The 18,265-nt window shown below is 48.1% G+C and overlaps 1 protein-coding gene and 1 pseudogene across 1 annotated transcript; one reads left to right on the top strand and one right to left on the bottom strand.

Annotated features, from left to right (window-relative positions):
• Nucleotides 1-642: 642 nt before the first annotated feature.
• LOC123404874 lies at nt 643-7,031 on the bottom strand (annotated as a pseudogene).
• Nucleotides 7,032-8,531: 1,500 nt separating this feature from the next.
• LOC123401219 (polyadenylate-binding protein-interacting protein 4-like) lies at nt 8,532-17,309 on the top strand. Its single transcript, XM_045094958.1, has 15 exons — nt 8,532-8,703; nt 9,763-9,909; nt 9,988-10,140; nt 10,289-10,419; nt 10,612-10,796; nt 11,361-11,538; nt 11,744-11,905; nt 12,913-13,028; nt 14,068-14,137; nt 14,266-14,299; nt 14,867-15,135; nt 15,242-15,385; nt 16,212-16,301; nt 16,660-16,713; nt 16,823-17,309. Exons 2-15 carry the CDS (start codon nt 9,765-9,767, stop codon nt 16,856-16,858), a joined length of 1,767 nt encoding a protein of 588 aa, XP_044950893.1. The 5' UTR covers nt 8,532-8,703; nt 9,763-9,764; the 3' UTR covers nt 16,859-17,309.
• Nucleotides 17,310-18,265: the final 956 nt, after the last annotated feature.

The raw sequence follows: 18,265 nt of genomic DNA on the forward strand, positions 1-18,265 counted from the left end.
GTTTTTCAATGGCATGTGAAATGCACTCTTTTCCTTTATGAGTTTTCTCTCAAAGTTTCTCATGATGGTTTTTAATGAGGCAATATCTTCTCAAACATAATATGTTATACTTTCTATTTTCCCTATCGGGGTTTTTAAAGAAAGTACTCAAGACATATTTATTGTTCTCTAAACTCAAAGATGAGTTTTCTCCTTCTACAAAGGTTTTCTCAAATGAGTAATCACGAGACAATAATCATTATATGTTGTATCATTTTCTTCTTATTTTTCCCACAGGGTTTAAAGGAGTTTTAGCAACATATCTACACTATTCTCCTCATATTTTTTCCACAGGGTTTTTGGAGGAGACTTTAAAGATTATACAACGATTTCTCAAAATGAAGATGATGAACATTCTCGAAGGCAAACACATACAAGGAGGAGTCTTTATCAACATGATATATATTATAAAGACAAGCATTGATTAGGGGGTGTGTTAGGAATTAATTAAATATATTTAATTAAGGGATAATCCCTGCTATGTCGGTTGCTTTAGTTTAGCAACTGCTCCTTGTAACCGCCTTTGTACTGGGGTATATATACCTACATCTTCAATCAATGAGACAGCGATTTCATCATTTGCTCTTCCTCTCTTCTCTTACTCTACACAGCAGCACGTAATCCTAGCCGGCACGTACGCTCCGTCGCCGGCTCGAAGTCCTCGAAGCGGACGTTGTAGGCGCGCGGGCTCGTGATCTCGGTGATCGCTGCCGACGACGCTAGCAAGCACTGGCCGGGGTCGTAGTAATCGGTTCGCCGGCCTTCCCTCGACCATGGTTCGCTCGCCGCGACCGAGCAGCTGCTCCGGCCCCGCCGCGACGGCTCCCCCATGTCCATCTCGACGATCTTGGCATGCTCCTCGCCGGACCTGTCCATCTCCTGCATGCACCAGACACAGACATTCCCTGATTCAACCATGCCGCCCTGCACGATCCCGAGGTACTACGTACTAGCGCTCGCGTGCGGGCTTACGTAGGAGCGGCGGCGCCTGGGGTGCTGCGGCGACCAATGATCGACAGGGGCGGCGGCGGCGTGGTCTTCGTCCTCGAGCATGCGCATGCGCTGCGCGCGCACGCCGGTCTGCGCCATGAGGAGGTCCTGCAAGCGTCGGAGCGTGGCCCTGGCCTGCTTCTTCACCAGGTGGCCCCTGATCAGCGCCTGCAGCTTCACTAGACCCCTGAGCGCGCACAGAGCCTTCCTTGCCTGCACCACCTAACATGCTCAACTCAAATCAGAAAAAGAAATGCATCTGTTTCTGCACAATTCGCTCAATTGCATCGGCATTGCTAAATCAGGAGTATGTGTTAACATTGTGTTTTAATCGAGCTAATCACATGGAAGATGGATGGACCAACACATTATCAAACTTGTTGGCGTCAAGCTCACCAGGTAGCCTCGATCCTCGCGGCCGCGGCCTCCTGGAAAGGTGTGGCATACAGGTTGAGGTTGTTATCACTGAGAATCGAATGAACTAAGTCCGATGAACTACTTGATCAGTGGACAGTAGGTTTTTTTGTGTTGCCTGAACTGCAACTTTTCTGACCGTCTATTCCATCATCTTATTCGGAATACAAAAGCAGGAGCTGAGCTCCACGATCCGTAACTCTCGTGCCATCCCACGAGTGGGTCGTGTGCCCGCTGGAATTGGTCCTGGTTTGTTAGGCAAAGACCAGGACAACTAACCCTATCTCTAATCAACTAACCTAACCGAGAAACAAGGATCTGAACTAACTGCCGCCCAGCAGCGACAACAGCCTGAAACGCTACAGTAAAGTTCAGAGAAAAGAAACTAAACTTATCTAGCAGCAAGAGATGCACTAGGATTTATTCAACATTCACTCCCTAAACCTTCTGCATTCTTGTGATCTCCACCATGCCGATCTTCGTGCGCTGCTCCTGGAGCTTCCGACGACCGAGTGCCTTGGTGAGCAAATCGGCCATCTGCTCTTCGGTCCTCACAAATTCGATCTGCATCTTCCCGTTCTCCACACACTCTCTGATATAATGATACTGAATATCGATGTGCTTGCTTCGCTCGTGGAAAACGGGGTTCTTGCACAATGACATTGCTGATTTGTTGTCCATGTTGAGCACCACCGGTTTCACTGCCTCCACCTTGATCTCACTGAGGAGGCGTGCTAACCACACGCCCTGGCAAGCTGCTGTTGCTGCTGCAACATACTCAGCCTCGCAAGAAGAAAGGGTCACAATGCTCTGTTTCTTCGATTGCCAGCTCACCAGGTTGCTTCCATAGAAGTACATGAGCCATGTGGTGCTTCTGCGCGTGTCCATACATCCACCATGATCATTGTCACTGTATCCTATCAGGGGAGCATCGACAGCGCCACGGGAGTAATGCACTCCCCAATTCAGAGTTCCTGCAACATAGCGCAGGATGTGCTTCACTGCTGCCAGATGTTCCTGGGTAGGTGCCTCCATGAACCTTGACACGAAGCCAACTGAGAAAGTGAGATCAGGCCTTGTGTGAATGAGATAGCGCAGCATACCTACTACACTTCTGAAATCTGTTGAATCAACTGGTTGTGCAGTGCTGTCTTTGCTTAACTTGAACCTGGGCGGCATAGGAACAGGGCAAGAGTTGCAACCTGTCATATCTGCCCTTTCAAGAATCTTGGCAGCATAACCAGCTTGGCAGAGATCAATTCCCCCACTGTGCTGGTGAACTTCTATCCCCAGGTAGTAGTTCAGATGCCCAAGATCACTCATTTTGAACAGCTTCTGCATCTCACCCTTGAACCTTCTGATCTCTTCCTCATCTGATCCAGTGATGATCAGATCATCTACGTAGACCCCAACTACCAGCCGAGATCTAGCACTTCCTCTTGCATAAATCCCATGCTCAGAGGGACACCTTTTGAACTCTAACCCAGTCAGACAGGTGTCTAACTTGGTGTTCCATGCCCGTGGGGCGTGGGGCCTGTTTCAGCCCGTACAGTGCCTTGTCGAGCTTCAGCACTTTGCTAGTTTGTCCAGAGATGATGAACCCTGGTGGCTGTGTCACATACACTTCTTCTCTGAGCTCACCGTTTAGGAATGCAGACTTTACATCCATATGATGCACTGTCCAGCCTGCTCTGGCTGCCATGGCGAGAAGCAAGCGCACTGACTCCATCCTTGCCATAGGTGCAAACACTTCTTCGTAGTCGACACCATGCCTTTGCACATAACCCTTTGCTACCAAACGTGCTTTGTGTTTTACTATCTCACCATCTGCATCTTTCTTCACCTTGTAAACCCATTTCAAACCGATCGGTCGATGCCCTCGAGGGAGATCAACCAGGGCCCAAGTGTGGTTGGCCTCGATCGATGCCATCTCGTCAGCCATCGCCAGCTGCCAGCACTCGTGTTGTTGTGCTTCCTCAAACGAGCTTGGCTCTTCTCCTTGCAGCAGGCCCAGCTCGTAGTCTGGGTCCTCCTCCTCGTCGTCTACCTCTGGTGACTGGGGTGATGAAGAAAGTGTAGGTGACTTGACACTGTCATTGTATTTAGGGTTTGGAAGGAAGATACCGTCTTGTGCCCGAGTCCTCATCACGTGTACTCGTGTGGCGGGTACTGTCGAAGTGTGCTCCCTTCCCGGGCTTGGAGGAGCGCTCAGTGCAGCGACAGGTGGTGATGTAGAGCCGCCGCGGCCTGCACTCCCTGCTCCTGGCGTCGTGGATGTGGTGGGCGAAAGCGATCGCCCCGGGGCCGTGTTGGGCGAGGCTGATGCCGTCGTCACGGGGAGGCCGCCGGAGAGGGTCGACAAAGGGTCTATCGAGAAGCTCACAGCTTGCACCGCCGGCTGGGTCTGCTCCCAGTCCCACGCCCTCTCTTCCCCAAACACAACATCCCGGGACACGACGATCTTCTCTGCATCTGGATCATACAAACGGTAGGCTTTGCTCCCGCTCTCATAGCCGAAGAACACCAAGCGCTTGCTGCGGTCTTCTAGCTTGCTCAGATGATGTCGTGTGCTCTTCGCGTGCGCGACACACCCGAACACACGGGGGATGTCGACGTTCGGCTTCCTCCCGTGCCATGCCTCGAATGAGGTCTTCCCCTGCACGCTCCTGGTGTATGCGCGATTCAGCACAAACACAGCTGTGCTCACTGCTTCTCCCCAGAACCGGGCAGGAACGTTCATGGCCTTCATCATGCATCTCGCTGTTCCCACCACTGTCTGATTCCGTCGCTCCACTACGCCATTCTGCTATGGCGTGTAGGGAGCGGTGAGGTGGCGTTCGACCCCAAGATCAGCCAGGTAGCCCGTGAGGTCATTCGATGTGAATTCCCCTCCCCGATCTGTCCGAAGCGTCTTGATCTTGCGTCCTGTCTCGCGCTCCACCTTTGCCTGGAATCTGCGGATACACTCCGCAGCTTCGTCTTTGCCGTGCAGTAGGGATAGCCACATGTATCTGCTGTAATCATCCACCAGGAGGAGGAAATACCTTCTTCCACTCGGCGTCGTCGGCGAGATTGGTCCGCACAGATCTCCGTGGATCAGCTCCAGCGGTTCTGACGCGCGAAACCTTGCCTGCTTGGGGAAGGGAAATCGATGCTGCTTTCTGACAAGACAGGCGTCACAGACCTGCTCATGGTGCTCGATCAGTGGCAGCCCATGCACCATGTTCTGACGCGCCAGACGTGCAAGCCCATCGAAGTGCTGGTGGCCATAGCGAGCGTGCCAACGCCATGCATCCTCGGTGGCGTGCGCCGTCAGACACACAGGCCTGACCAGGTGGAGGTGCAGGACGTAGAGCCTGTTGCGCGCACGAGGCACCTTGGCGAGGATGCGTTGGTGCTGATCTCGAACGGTCATGAAACCGTCCTGGACAAGTGTCGGGCACCCGATCTCGTCTAGTTGGCCGATGGAGATGATGTTGGTCTTCAGTCGGGGAATCCAATACACCTGCGTCAGGGCCCTGTGATCTTCTCCGCCGACGGTGAACAGAACAGTTCCGCGGCCGCGGATCTCCACGAGGGAGCCGTCACCGAATTTCACGGTGCCAGCCACTCCCCTGTCCAGCTCGGCGAAGGAGGCCTCGTCTCCCGTCATGTGATTGGATGCGCCAGTATCCAGGTACCAGGCCAAGTCGACGTCGTCAGAGGAGCGTCGGAGGACCGCGACAGCTCGCTCTTCGTTGAGGAAGACGTGCTCGCTCGTGCCCGCGGCCGACAGTGATACCTCCTGTATCATGAACATGGCGGGGTCTCCGTCTGTCTCGTCAGGTGCGGCCTGCACGAGATTGGCCTCTTCCCGCTTCCCCTGGTCGCCGCGCTCGCGCTTTGCCTTGCGGCACTCGCGCGCCCAGTGACCCTCGATGCCACAATAATTGCACTTCCCTTTGCGACGCGGTGGGTTCCCGCTGTCGTCAGTCTTGCCTGCGCCATCCTTGCTCTTCGGACGGCCTTGTGGCTTCTTCCCTTTGCCGCCGGATGAGCCGCTGCCGCCGTGGTGATTTGCGTCGCGGGCTCGCCACTCCTCCGCAGTGAGGAGCAGCCGCCGACTTGCATCTTGTTCCGGCGCGCCACGCCCTTCTGACGCCGCAAGGCGCCCGCTCAGTTCGTCGATGGAGAGGTCCTTGAGGTCCAGCAGCGTCTCTATGGAGCACGCCATCTGGGAGTACCTCGGTGGTACGACGCGCAGAATCTTCTGCACGCTGTCGAGCTCGGAGGTGGTGTCCCCAAGGGATTGCAGCTCTGTGACTACGCTCGAAACACGGAGAGAGAAGTCCTCGACGTTCTCTCCTGTTTTGAACGCGAGCGCGTCGAAGTCCCTCCGTAGCCTCTGCCGGCGCGCTTCTCGGACGCGATCCACGCCGACGCGAAGTGTCTTGATGGTGTCCCAGGCCACCTTGGCGTCATCCTTGGCGGCTAGGATCTGGACCATCTCAGGTGGCACCGAGCTCAGGATGGCCCCTAGGGCCTGTCTCTCCTGTCGCTCCGGAGCGTCGCCGGTCTCGATCGCCTCCCAGAGGCCTGCACCTTGCAGCTTGACGCGCATCAGGATGGCCCACTCGGTGTAGTTCGTCTTCGTGAGGAGAGGCCACGAGACGGCACCGCCGCCGTCGGTCTCCCTTACGATGGTTTCCCGAACCACCACTTCACCGCCGCCAGTTCTCCGAGTCCTGCTTCGCCCGCGGCTCGGCGAGCGCACACGACGTGCCCCGCCTGCAGGCGACCTCGTTCTGGCGACCGTCGCCGGTGGTGGCGTCCCGACCATCGCGACTTCAAGAGGCTCTGCTGCCAATTGTTATCACCGAGAATCGAATGAACTAAGTCCGATGAACTACTTGATCAGTGGACAGTAGGTTTTTTTGTGTTGCCTGAACTGCAACTTTCCTGACCGTCTATTCCATCATCTTATTCGAAATACAAAAGCAGGAGCTGAGCTCCACGATCCGTAACTCTCGTGCCATCCCACGAGTGGGTCGTGTGCCCGCTGGAATTGGTCCTGGTTTGTTAGGCAAAGACCAGGACAACTAACCCTAACTCTAATCAACTAACCTGACCGAGAAACAAGGATCTAAACTAACTGCCGCCCAGCAGCGACAACAGCCTGAAACGCTACAGTAAAGTTCAGAGAAAAGAAACTAAACTTATCTAGCTGCAAGAGATGCACTAGGATTTATTCAACAGAGGTCGTCCTCCGCCTCGGGGGGTGTCAGGCGTATCACCGCCGCATCGGCGGCCGCCATGGCCACCGCCACGGCGTGCTTGCTCTCCTCAAGTTCGCGCTCCGACACCGCCACCGCCACTGACACCGACAGACCGCCAGGTTCCAGGGCCAACGGCGACGGTGTGGCGGCGGTCTTGACCGGCAACGCAGGCCTCCGGAAGCTCCATTGCCTCTTCTCCCTCGGGCTGGCAGCCACCGGCAGCTCGCCCAAAGGCGTCGAGTCACACCGTGACTGCCCCCGCTTGTCCCCTCTCCGGCCACCATCTTTCTTCCCGGCCAAGATGCTCCTCAGCCACCTCCCGGCCTTCCCCATTGCCGGCACCTTCGATGAACCGCCCTCAGCCACAACAAAGCCGACGGACTGATGAACTATATTATAGCCCCCGGCAACAAATTAAGAACCATATGCATTGCAAGCGCCATCACCAACCCGCCAACCACCACGGCCGCGCCGCGCGAGCTTGGAACAGTGATACAATGTGTCAGTCATCCGACGTGGGCCGCCGAGCAATGGCATAGCGAAGGAGCTCGAGCTCGCGGCGCGGTGGCGCCCGCTCCCCACTTCCATCTCCCTCCTCTCTCTCCTCCTTGCCGCCGCCACATGCCACCGCTACGGGAGCGCACAGAGGCGAAGGAGCGACGAGAGGAGCTCACCAGCGTCGATGGGAAGGCCCTGTGCAGTCGGAGGAGCTCATAGAGAAGAGATCGACGACGTGAGCTCTCGGGTCCGAGGTTGAAGAAGAGGAACGGGGCGAAGCTGCGTCGTGCTCCGGTTCGATCCAGAGCTCGAGGGGGTCGAGGAGGATGTCGTGGAGCGTCTGGGCTCGACGGAGAGGAGCGAGGCGAGCGGTGGCCGCGAGCTCACCGTAGCATGGCCATGGCGGCGTTCGGCCGGACATGCATGGGGAAAGGGGCAAGAGAGGAGAGGAGCTCCTTGGGGCGCGAGGCGAGGCGAAAAGGAGGCTAGGGTTGGAGAGGCGCTCAGGGTGGCATTATCCGCGTTGGGGAGCCGTGGGATGCTCGCCATCGAGGGCATCCGCGTGCGGACGGATGTGGCTTTTTACGTGGAATTTGAAAAGAGATATGAATTTCAACTTGATCATATCCAATTTAGCAAAATGATTTGTTGCTGATCATGGTCTCCTTGCCCTATGTTACTCCAAACATTTTTTTCATTATTCCGCTGAATACATTTGTTTTCAATTTTCAATGGAGTGCAAGTAATGTGTATATTGTGTGTGTTTCAATATTTTTGCAGCTATATATATATACTAAAATGTTAATATTAAAAGCAATTTATAAATTATTCGGTTAGTCGTGTGTTGCACGTGCATGCTAACTACTACCTCCGTTCCTAAATATAAGTCTTTCTAGAGGTTCAACTAATGGACTACATACGGATGTATATAGACATACTTTAGAGTATATATTCATTCATTTTGATCTGTATGTAGACATCTAGTGAAATATCTTAAAAGGCTTATATTTATGTACGGAAGGAGTAGTTGCCTAAGGGCCGAGGGCGTCGCTTGTCCGCGGTCGTGCGTTAGATAAGCCTCCCGGGGAAACAACTTGAGAAGAAAAAGCTACTGTACATCGATTCGAGCGGACACCACGCGTGCAGGGCAGGCTAACGGTAACGGTAGCGGTAACGGCGCGCCAGCGTCCCGAGGAGACGGCCGTCGCTGACTGGACGCGCCAGCACAGCAGCGGGGGTCGGGCCAGCTCGGCTCCATCCCGGGCCGTCTCGGCTCGGCTCGGCTCACGCCGCGCCAGCCAAAACCCCCGCGGCTCGGCCTCCTGCGGAGACCATCGATCCATTCGCTCTCTCTCTCTCCCTCTGCCTGCTCGCGCCCGCCTCCTCCCGCCGCCGCCGCCCGCAGCTAGGGTTCCGGCCGCCGCGGATCCGCCCGCCTCCTCGCCCCGCGTCAGATCGGGACCCCCGGCGCCGAGGTCTCCGGAGCCCCACCGCCCCGCCGCGGCAGGTATGCATGCTGCCCCTCCCTCCTCGCCCCCCCGCGAGGTTTCCCCGCCTCCCTCCCTCCCTCCCTCCCCTCTCTTCTGCTGTGCCGCCGGATCGGGACGGACGGGCGGACCCGCGGCTGCTGGCGCTCGCGCGGCGCTTGCTCGGCCCGGCCCGCAGGGCCCGCGGCCTAGATCTGCGGGATCCGGCCAGCGATCCGCCGGGATCCGGCCAGATTCCGCGTGCCCCACGGCTTCCGGGAGGCGGGCTCGCTGCTTACGGGAGGCTTCGTGTGTTCTTCCCCCGTGACGACGTGGCCAGTCTTGTGCTTCTCGCGTCGCCGTACAGACCGAAGTAGCACGGTAGAAGGAAGCTACTGTAGAGCCCGGTGGCCCACGCAAGTTCGTCTACTTGGTCCGCACAGGGACCACAGAAACCGCTACAAGGAAAAAATCCGGGTTCTCGTATATGAAACGAGCGTGAATGGGTGCTACCGATTCGCTGGTTCGCTTGTCGCGCGTTTATCGTCGCCGCTGCGTAATTCTGTGGAACAGCGGTAGAAAGCCGCCACTAGTTCGCCTAGGATTGGAAACGAGTATCTACGATTATTGTTTGTGGTCGTGTTTGCGCATTGTTCGTCGCATGGTGCTACCATTGTGTCTTTTAGCTTTATGTGAAGATCTGGTAAGGTCGGTCTTGCCTTGCCAAATGAGTCGACCGCAGTTTCCCTGTAAGTTAGCGACCCCTGCGTCGCTTATCCGTCTGCTTTTAGTATCTCGATTAGGTTGTTGAAATGTGAATCTCTGTTTTGGATGGTTTTGATAGCAGAAGCTTATTTATATGGTAAGCATAATAATGATGTCCAGACGTGAATGCAATGCTATGGAACCGTTTTTTTGGTAGCTTATGCATGTTAAGCTATGATGGTCGACATCTAGTCAATCTATGATTGGAAAATAATAACACAATTTTTTATTTGGGATATATGCACCTGTGTGTTTTATATTTGCCTCCGCATTTAGTTTCGAGTTTATTACCATGATCATGTAGCAGTAATGCTGAACTTATATTGTGCATACAGGCATGATGAGTCGCCAACAACAGCATGCACCTCTTAGGACTTCAGCCAACGGAGCACCCCACCGGAAGCTTGATAGGGAGGGTAGTGGAAGGCATGATAGTAAATCACACCTGATGAGATCTTCATCTGGTGGTTTTACCAGTGCAGGTGAGTGAATACCTCATCTCTTTTCGTACAGTATTACTGCGAAAGAACTACTGTTGATAAGGTTCTATTTGGGTTTAGAAAATGGAGGCAAACTAGGGCATGCAAGCCCTTCACGGGATCGACTAGTCTATGTTATGACACAAATTATTGGGCATCATGTGGATGTACATGTCAAAAATGGATCTGTTATCTCTGGAATCTTTCATGCAACAAACACTGATAAAGACTTCGGTACCACCTCTCTCTCATTCCCCCCCTGATCTATCTTTATGCTTTGTTTAAACCTTTTAGCACTTATTCACTTCTCCCTTGGTGATATTTCTCCTAGATTGTATTTCCCTTGCATTCTGCATGTACTTAGAATCAAGCCCTGTTGCAGGAATTGTCTTAAAAATGGCACAGCCGATAAAGGATACTTCTGTGGGAGGACAAATCAATCCTACCGATGTTGTAAGAAAGCCAGAGACTATGATAATACCAGCACGGGAGCTTGTTCAAGTTTTTGCCAAGGTTTGTTCTCCTAGCAACAAACAAACAAACTAACAACAATTCATTTGACCGTGGTTATAATTCATAGATGGCTTCATTGTTGGTTTATATGGGCACCATGGATGTTACTTTGGACTTGACTTGCATCTTGCATGAATTGTTACCATATTTTTTGCATTCTTATGTAATGACTATCTCTGGATAAATTACTAGGACGTAACACTAGGCGGTGATGAACTGCCAAAAGGTCCTATCCATGACAAAAGGAAAGACTTGATGATAGATTCTGCCATCTCTCGTTCTCATTTCCCTGAAGAGAGGGAGCTTGAGCGCTGGGCACCAGATGAAGGGGATTCAGACTGCATCGAATTGGAAAAATTTGACAGAAAGGGGCATAGGTACTGGAAAACCAAGTGAAGGCTTATCTCGATGTTTGTAACATCCAATCTTCTCATTGTGATTCAAATGGCTATGTTTGTTTGTAATATTTTTCATAGCTGTTATACCTTCCTTGTTCATCCATTTCATGTTGATGTGATGTATATTTTGGTTTTTAAAAACAAAGACAAATATTCTTTATATTTAAATACACCCTGCCAAGCTATCAGAAATATTCATGTGCTATGTCAGTAAATTGCTTTGCCTACCGATAGTTAGGAATTTTTTGTTTAGGTTAATGTTCTACCAAAGTTCTTGCATAAGTTTACTGTTTTGGATGGAAATCTCACTGTCAATCGTGATCACATCATTAGTACTTGTTGGAAACTATGAACTACAAGTTCATGCAGAAATTGTTTTCTATTGCTAAACATGTAAGCATGATTTTTTTGGTTACATTTCTTGACATACCTTTATAGGAATGGCGCTTCTTTATTATCTATATGACAGTGCTGGTGTTATACATATTTTTCTTGTTATATCGATTTCGTCATCATGATGATTAATAGTTAGTATGTTTGTAGGAGCTGGGACCAGTTTGAGACAAATGCAGCTTTGTTTGGGGTAAAGAGTACTTTCAATGAAGATCTTTATACCACAAAGCTTGAGCGAGGTCCTCATATGAGAGAGCTTGAAAAGCATGCTTCAAGGATAGCCCGAGAAATAGAGGGTGAAGATACAGAAGATCTTCATCTTGCCGAGGTAGGCTTCTGCACTTGTAGCTACAAATGTTTATGGTAAAGATGCTTGTTAGTTTCACAGTTTTTTTTCTACTCCCACTTCCACTTGTGGTGTGCTTTGTGGACGGACAGCAAAGGAAGTGTTGGCAAACCGCGTAAAATTATCAGACAAACACATGCACAATAATTTAGACAAAATGTTTGAAATGCCGCTGTTACTTACGCAGGAAAGAGGTTTATACTTGGATGAAGATTTGGAGCATGATGAAGAGATCAAGTATTCTGCAGTTCGGAGGGATACTGATACCACAGTTAAACCCTTTACTAATGTCCCAAGCAGGCCAGGCAGCATTGATACCAAGGATTTGCCAGTGTGTTCATCAACAATGGTATGGAAATGAAATGATGTTAACTATGCTGTATTTCCACCATTTGGCATGATGATTGATGATTGATCTGATGTACTCCCTCCGTTCCTAAATATAAGTCTTTCTAGAGGTTTCACTAGTGGACTACATACGGATGTATATAGACATATTTTAGAGTGTAGATTCAATCATTTTGCTTCGTATGTAGACTCCTAGTAAAATCGTATAAAAGACTTATATTTAGGAACGGAGGGAGTATATGTTAGTAAACATAGGAAAACGAGTAATGTGGACTGGTCTTAAATCTGCAAGAGTGTATCAAAAAGCATGATTTACAGATTTAGATTGAACTAAGTTGGCATGCCATTTCTAAATAGACGTACTTTTGTCCTTTACTTACTCAACTACACTACTTTTGGGAACTAAATGTCACTTACTCAACTACACTACTTTTGGGGACTAAATGTCACTTCCTCTACTACACTACTTTTGGGAACTAAATGTCCCAAGCAGGTTCAAGGATTTGACTGTAAGTTTAAGGGTCTCTTATGCATTAGACCTAGAGATTTGGTTCGGACACTACTACACCAATTTAGTGTAAGGAGCTGTATGGAATTTCCTTCGAAGAAGGCATCATACATAATAGTATTTCCCCCCGTAATGAATCAACTAATGCATGTTCATCTGTTCTACTTAAGTCATAATTACAAGTATGGTTGTATGCCTTTGTCATTGTTTTAAGTGGTATAGGTTTGGTAAATCTTTTGCATTGTCTCATAAATATGCCACATCTGTTTTGTTACTGCTAGGTTTATTGAATTTTTAATTTGTTAGGTTTTCATTATCTGGGACTTTCCAACTGTGAGAAGCTGTGCTAAAGAATTTAATGTTTATAAGTAGACCTTTTCATTTATTCATCAGCACCTTTCTGTTTTATGAAATAATAAATATTCTAATGCACTAACCTATGACCATTTCTTTTAAATGCCATCAAGTGTTTAATATCAGTTCGTATTTTTGACTTGTAGGATGACAAATCATCCTCCCATATATTTGGTGGTACTCATTTGTCTGCCACTGCTGCAACTGGCGAGCTAGCATCTGAATACCAGTCAAACAAGCTTTTACCTGCTGATGCCAACAGGTACAACATCTTTTGCATTGGTAGCACGTTAGCAGTCCTCATGGCTGGAGTTTACCTTGTTTGCACATTGGTTGATTCATCATGGTCACATGCCTCTCCTTATATGTGGAGGACTTACTTGATCCCTAAGTAATACTGTCTCCAGGTCGAAGGATGCAATCTTAACCAATCCCATATGCCCAACTACAGGCCTCACACTACTTAGTTGGGTCACTAGCGATGCACATTTCCTTTACGCTAACAGTTAGTGCATGTTACTCTCTGAACTGTGTAGGGCACCCTAGCCCAGACGTCGTATACTAAATTTTAGCCAAACTTGGTGTAACTCGTGGCTACTGATTTGATGGTACATAGGATTTGGTTTAACTCAACCTTGTGTGGCAACCTGTGTCAGACTGAACACACGACTTCTGTGTACTGTTTCTGTGAAACTACTTTTGTTTCTGTTTCTGTGATTAGACCTATTTGCGATTTTGTCCAACTGAGTTTGAGCCTAGTTCTGTTTCTTCCTCATGCAAAAGGTTCTTCAACTTTTCCTTTGGGTAATCATATGATTTGTCTTGGAATAAGCTGGTTTAGGATATTTGATGCTAGGCATACTGCAAATTTATTTCAAGTGGAAGCTAAAGAAGTAGGCAGTACCATGTTAGTGCTTTTATCCATCCTTGATATGGTACAGAAACACTGCTAGCAGCCTATCATCGCTTCCTCTCTGATGCTTCCTTTGCCTACGAGTGTTTTTGACACTTCTGTTTTAATCTTCAATCTACATCTTTTAAGGAGTTATTTACGTTCCTTTATCCCCAGGAACAATGCTAGCAGCCTATCATCATTGTCTCTCTGATGCTTCCTTTGTCTATGAGTTCCATTTTATTGTTTTTGGAACGTTCTTTTAATCTTCAATATTCCTGCTTGCTGTTGCTGATGTGCTGTTCATTATCATGACTGTCGACTAGCATGGACATTGTAGGATAGTGGACTTCAGTTCAAATGTATTAATTTGTAGTATAGTGATCGATACATTTACTATGAACACTAGGTTGGAGGGTAAGAGAAGTAAAGATAGTAGCGGTGACAAAGACAGCAGGATCTTGCAACCTGAGAATACTGTAAGCTTCCCTTTCTGCCAATATAATTATTAAAGCACTGCACGTACCTGAATCCAGTCATCTTTTGTTTATATAACTGTGCAAAGAGTTCTTTTCCTGAATTTGGATTTTCCTGCTCATTTCAACAGTTACCTGAAGGGGGTAGGCCGCTGATTTCTGAAGGTGAGCAGTAAATTATGCCTAATTTGGAAGTTTAATAAATTCATTTTTTGCCATGTTTAAAATGTATTATTGTCGAATGGGTTTCATGTGTTAGCTGTTAGGTGTGGTACTTTGGACTGTTGCGGGATGTACTTGAATGGGCCAAGAAATATCAATGTATCTGTTCTGTTGTGTTGTATTGACCAGTGATAGATAGTGTGCATGCCAGGTGCATTATACTTCCGTCAGCTGCAAATGTTGGTGCTCATGCATTTGAAGATTTAAAGCTTCTTTGGTTGCATGCACATTTTTGCGTCGGAGGGAGGAGATTTAGATCCACTGTTTATTCTTGTTGTTGATCTTATCAGTCTTTTGTTATTGATAGTTCTATTTTTTTGTCAACAACGGCAAAAATAATAATAACAACCCTTGATTCCCTTCACCCATGAAATGATAAACGCATATATCTTTTCTTATGGCAAAGTCTAGTGGCCTTGTTAGTTTTAATTTCTTTCAGCTGCAACATTCTAAATTCCATTAATTATTTTTGGCAGCAGAGCGTATGATAATTTTGTAATCTTGTGACAGATTTGGAAGGGGCACCTTCTAGGTCGCGTGCATCTGAGCCTTCGTCTTCTGGCCAAGGAAACAAGTCATCAGATGGTTCGACACCAGATTCGACTCTACCCAGCAAATTTCCTTCCACAAATTCCTCTCAAAGACCTGGTAGTTCTACACCGTTAACATCCGAACGGGTTGCTGCGAATTCAGCTGCAAGTGCTGCTCCAGGCTTATCACCAAGTTCTTCGATGGGATCTCTTAGCTCAGACAAATCAAGTTTGAACCCAAACGCTAAGGTCAGGATGTAATGGAGATAGTGTATCATATCTGGCCATGTTTTTTGCTAGGGTGTTTTGTTGGTCATTTGTGCCAAGTGCACTGACGATTGGTTTTCCATACCAGGAATTCAAATTAAATCCTAATGCTAAGAGTTTCACTCCTGTGACTTCTCCGAGGCCACCATTTCCTCCAGCGCCTGATGCAACATACTATTATCCTAATAACATGGGGGCTACTCCTGGACCTGGTTTACCAGTTGGCATGGGGGTGAGTTTCTACTTCTTTTGATAGTTGCTAAGGTACTTACCATTTTTGTGAAACATTTGCAATATTTGAATTCAAATGGATGCATCTACTATATTAACCTATAAAAGCACAAAGGGCGGAGAACCAAAACCATCTCGGCCATCGAACCATGCTCTAATTATTCACAACCGTCACTGGTTATAAACAAGTTTGGACTCAACACTATCCCATAAAATCTGTTGCGCAATTAATATCTTGCCAAATATCAGCATCCAATTTATATTTTACCTACTATCAACTTGCAATTAATATCCTACCAAATAACAATGTGCAATTTATATACCTAATATCACTGTGCATTTGCGTATGCGATTATTAGTGTAGTATAGTTGTGTCTCAGTTATGAATATATTTGTTAGTTTTTCCCAAAAATTGTGAAGAGTGGCATTGCAAAGTTAATAGAGACTAATCAGCCAAACAGTTAATCTGGCACCAAAGCTTATCAGCAGATTTTAATGATAAGCTTTTCTTAATTGGTGTGGCCCTTCACTATTTTTTAAGGTCTCAAAATGTGGTACTCCATGCTTTCCAAGGTGCACATAGGCTCGGTGCTTGGTTGTAGAAAAGAATATCTAGGTTATGTTTCCAAGTGTGCTTTCAGTTGAACCAGTATATATCGTAAAATGATCCAGAGTTACATTTTATTTAATTAATTATATGTGGCGGTTCTTGAATATTTTACATTCTATTTCGTGTCCTCTTGTAAAAAAGTTTTTCTTGTGTGAACTATGCCTGTAAATGAGTAATTTCTGTATTGCTGTACCTCACTATGGTAATTATATTGCAGTTCCCACAGGCGTATGGTGGACAGCCTGTTGTTTACAATGCTCAGCCTGGATCTTCTCCTCAGGGTTACATGCATCCTTCTGGGCAACAGGTGTGACAGCTTACGTGAAATGAAGTTCACTATGCATTCTTGGTTTCTTTAGAGCATCCCATGTATCATGTTTTGGCTTATCGTTGACATGCTGTTATGCTTATAGTTATCTAATGATCCTATCTATGACCTAGGCCGGGTGCTCTTGGTTTATATAGTTATTACTACTTATGTTGATGTTACACAGTGGTGTTTATTAATTGCCTTATGTTTGGACTGAGTTTGCCATTCCATGCTGTTATATAGTCATTCATTTCCCCCTAGTCTGAGTTGCCTGGATGCTGAATTACTTACTAATTGTGATAACTGATGCTATTTGCGACCATCGTGCTAACTAACTTTGTTTTTTTATCTGCAGTATGGGCAGCAAATGATGATGGGGCAGACCCGCCCTGTCTATTATTATGCACCTGTAAGTCAACATACATTACTCTTTTGAAACGAAATGTTGTACACCCAGCTCTGTTAAGTTGGAGATGCAAATTGTCCGTTGTAATGTGTCCTTTTAATCTGTTTTGCAGGAGATGCAGCAGCAATACAGAGGAAGGAACTTCTAGGTAGATTGATTTTGCTACGCTGCAATGTGGAACTCAGCAGTGAAATCCCCGTTTGCTGGATGCTAACCAGGCCGATGCGCCGCTAGTCGGGAAAAGAACTGGCGATGGCCTCTGACTTCAACCGTGTGTGTTTTGTCGCCAGGACGAAGATCACCGTTGTTCCTTCTGCGACAGTGTTCGAGTCTGAAGCGGGCTAACTCGGATTTATTGTTCTTGTTTACACCATAGACGTGATGTTGTAAATTAAAAAAAAATGCAAGGCCATCTATTTCGTGTGCCCCTGGGATCATGTTATTCTCAAGTGTGTGGGTGGGTCTGTTCCTTTTTGTAATACTTGGTGTTTGATGTCTACATCTTGCTGGTTTATTTAAGACTTATTTGGGAATCCAAAAACTTAAAGAGTACCACGGGCTGTCAGATACTGTGGTGCTAGTGAATTATACTTGGTGTGTGAAATGTTGTGTCAATTATATTTGCTTCTGGTAATATGGAAATTGTAGTTGCTTCCGGTCCAGTTTGGGCTTCTTTCAATTACCCTAGTAAGAGATGCAAGAAAGTAAATTTCTCAGAAGTAACAGCAATATAATAATGCCAGTGGTTGCAACGCTCTATTTTTACATATAAGTCTTTTTAGAGGTTTCAGTAGACATGGATGTATATAAATGTGTTTTAGCTTTTTACATATAAGTCTTTTTAGAGGTTTCAATAGACATGGATGTATATAAATGTGTTTTAGCCTTATAACTGAATGACCAACGTGACAGATCCACATAGATGCATCGCTGGCCGTGTGAATCTGGTCCTTCCCTTGGTATTTCTTCCAGAGAGTTACCTTCTCAAGTTCACAAGTTGAGATGGTTCGTGGCATCACTGTCAAGGTATCAGTTTGTGTCAACACCATAGGAGCTGTCGGCAGCAGCAACAACCTTCGCGTCATTTTTAGAGGAAGTTTCATCTTCGTCAAAACGATACCAATAGTCCTTGGCGATGTGCCCAGGTTTTCCACAAATCTAGCATCACACGGCATCCGGATAACAATTGCTGGAACCACCACGACGGGTTATTGGTGGAGGGGGGGGGGGGGCGTTGCTAGAGTTGGTGTTGCCGGGCTTGCCCTTGGAGCAAGGAGAGCCGCGAGAACGGGAGAAAACACCACCACGTCCGCAAGTTACCGCAGAAGACTTGAAGCCGCTGCTCGAGTTGTGAAAATAGGCGACGCGTTGGTCGAAGTTGCTACGCATGGCGTAGAGCTCGTCGAGGATGATCGGTGTCACGCGAGCGTCGAGGGCGAAGAAGAGCGGCTGGTAGTCCATGTCCAGCCCATGGAGGGGGTAGGAGATCAGCTCATCATCCTGGATCGGCTTGCCGGCGGCTGCGAGCTCATCGGCGAGGCCGCACATGAAGGTG

This window comes from Hordeum vulgare, chromosome 6H (assembly GCF_904849725.1).
Source record: "Hordeum vulgare subsp. vulgare chromosome 6H, MorexV3_pseudomolecules_assembly, whole genome shotgun sequence".
NCBI classification, from domain to species: Eukaryota; Viridiplantae; Streptophyta; class Magnoliopsida; order Poales; family Poaceae; genus Hordeum; species Hordeum vulgare.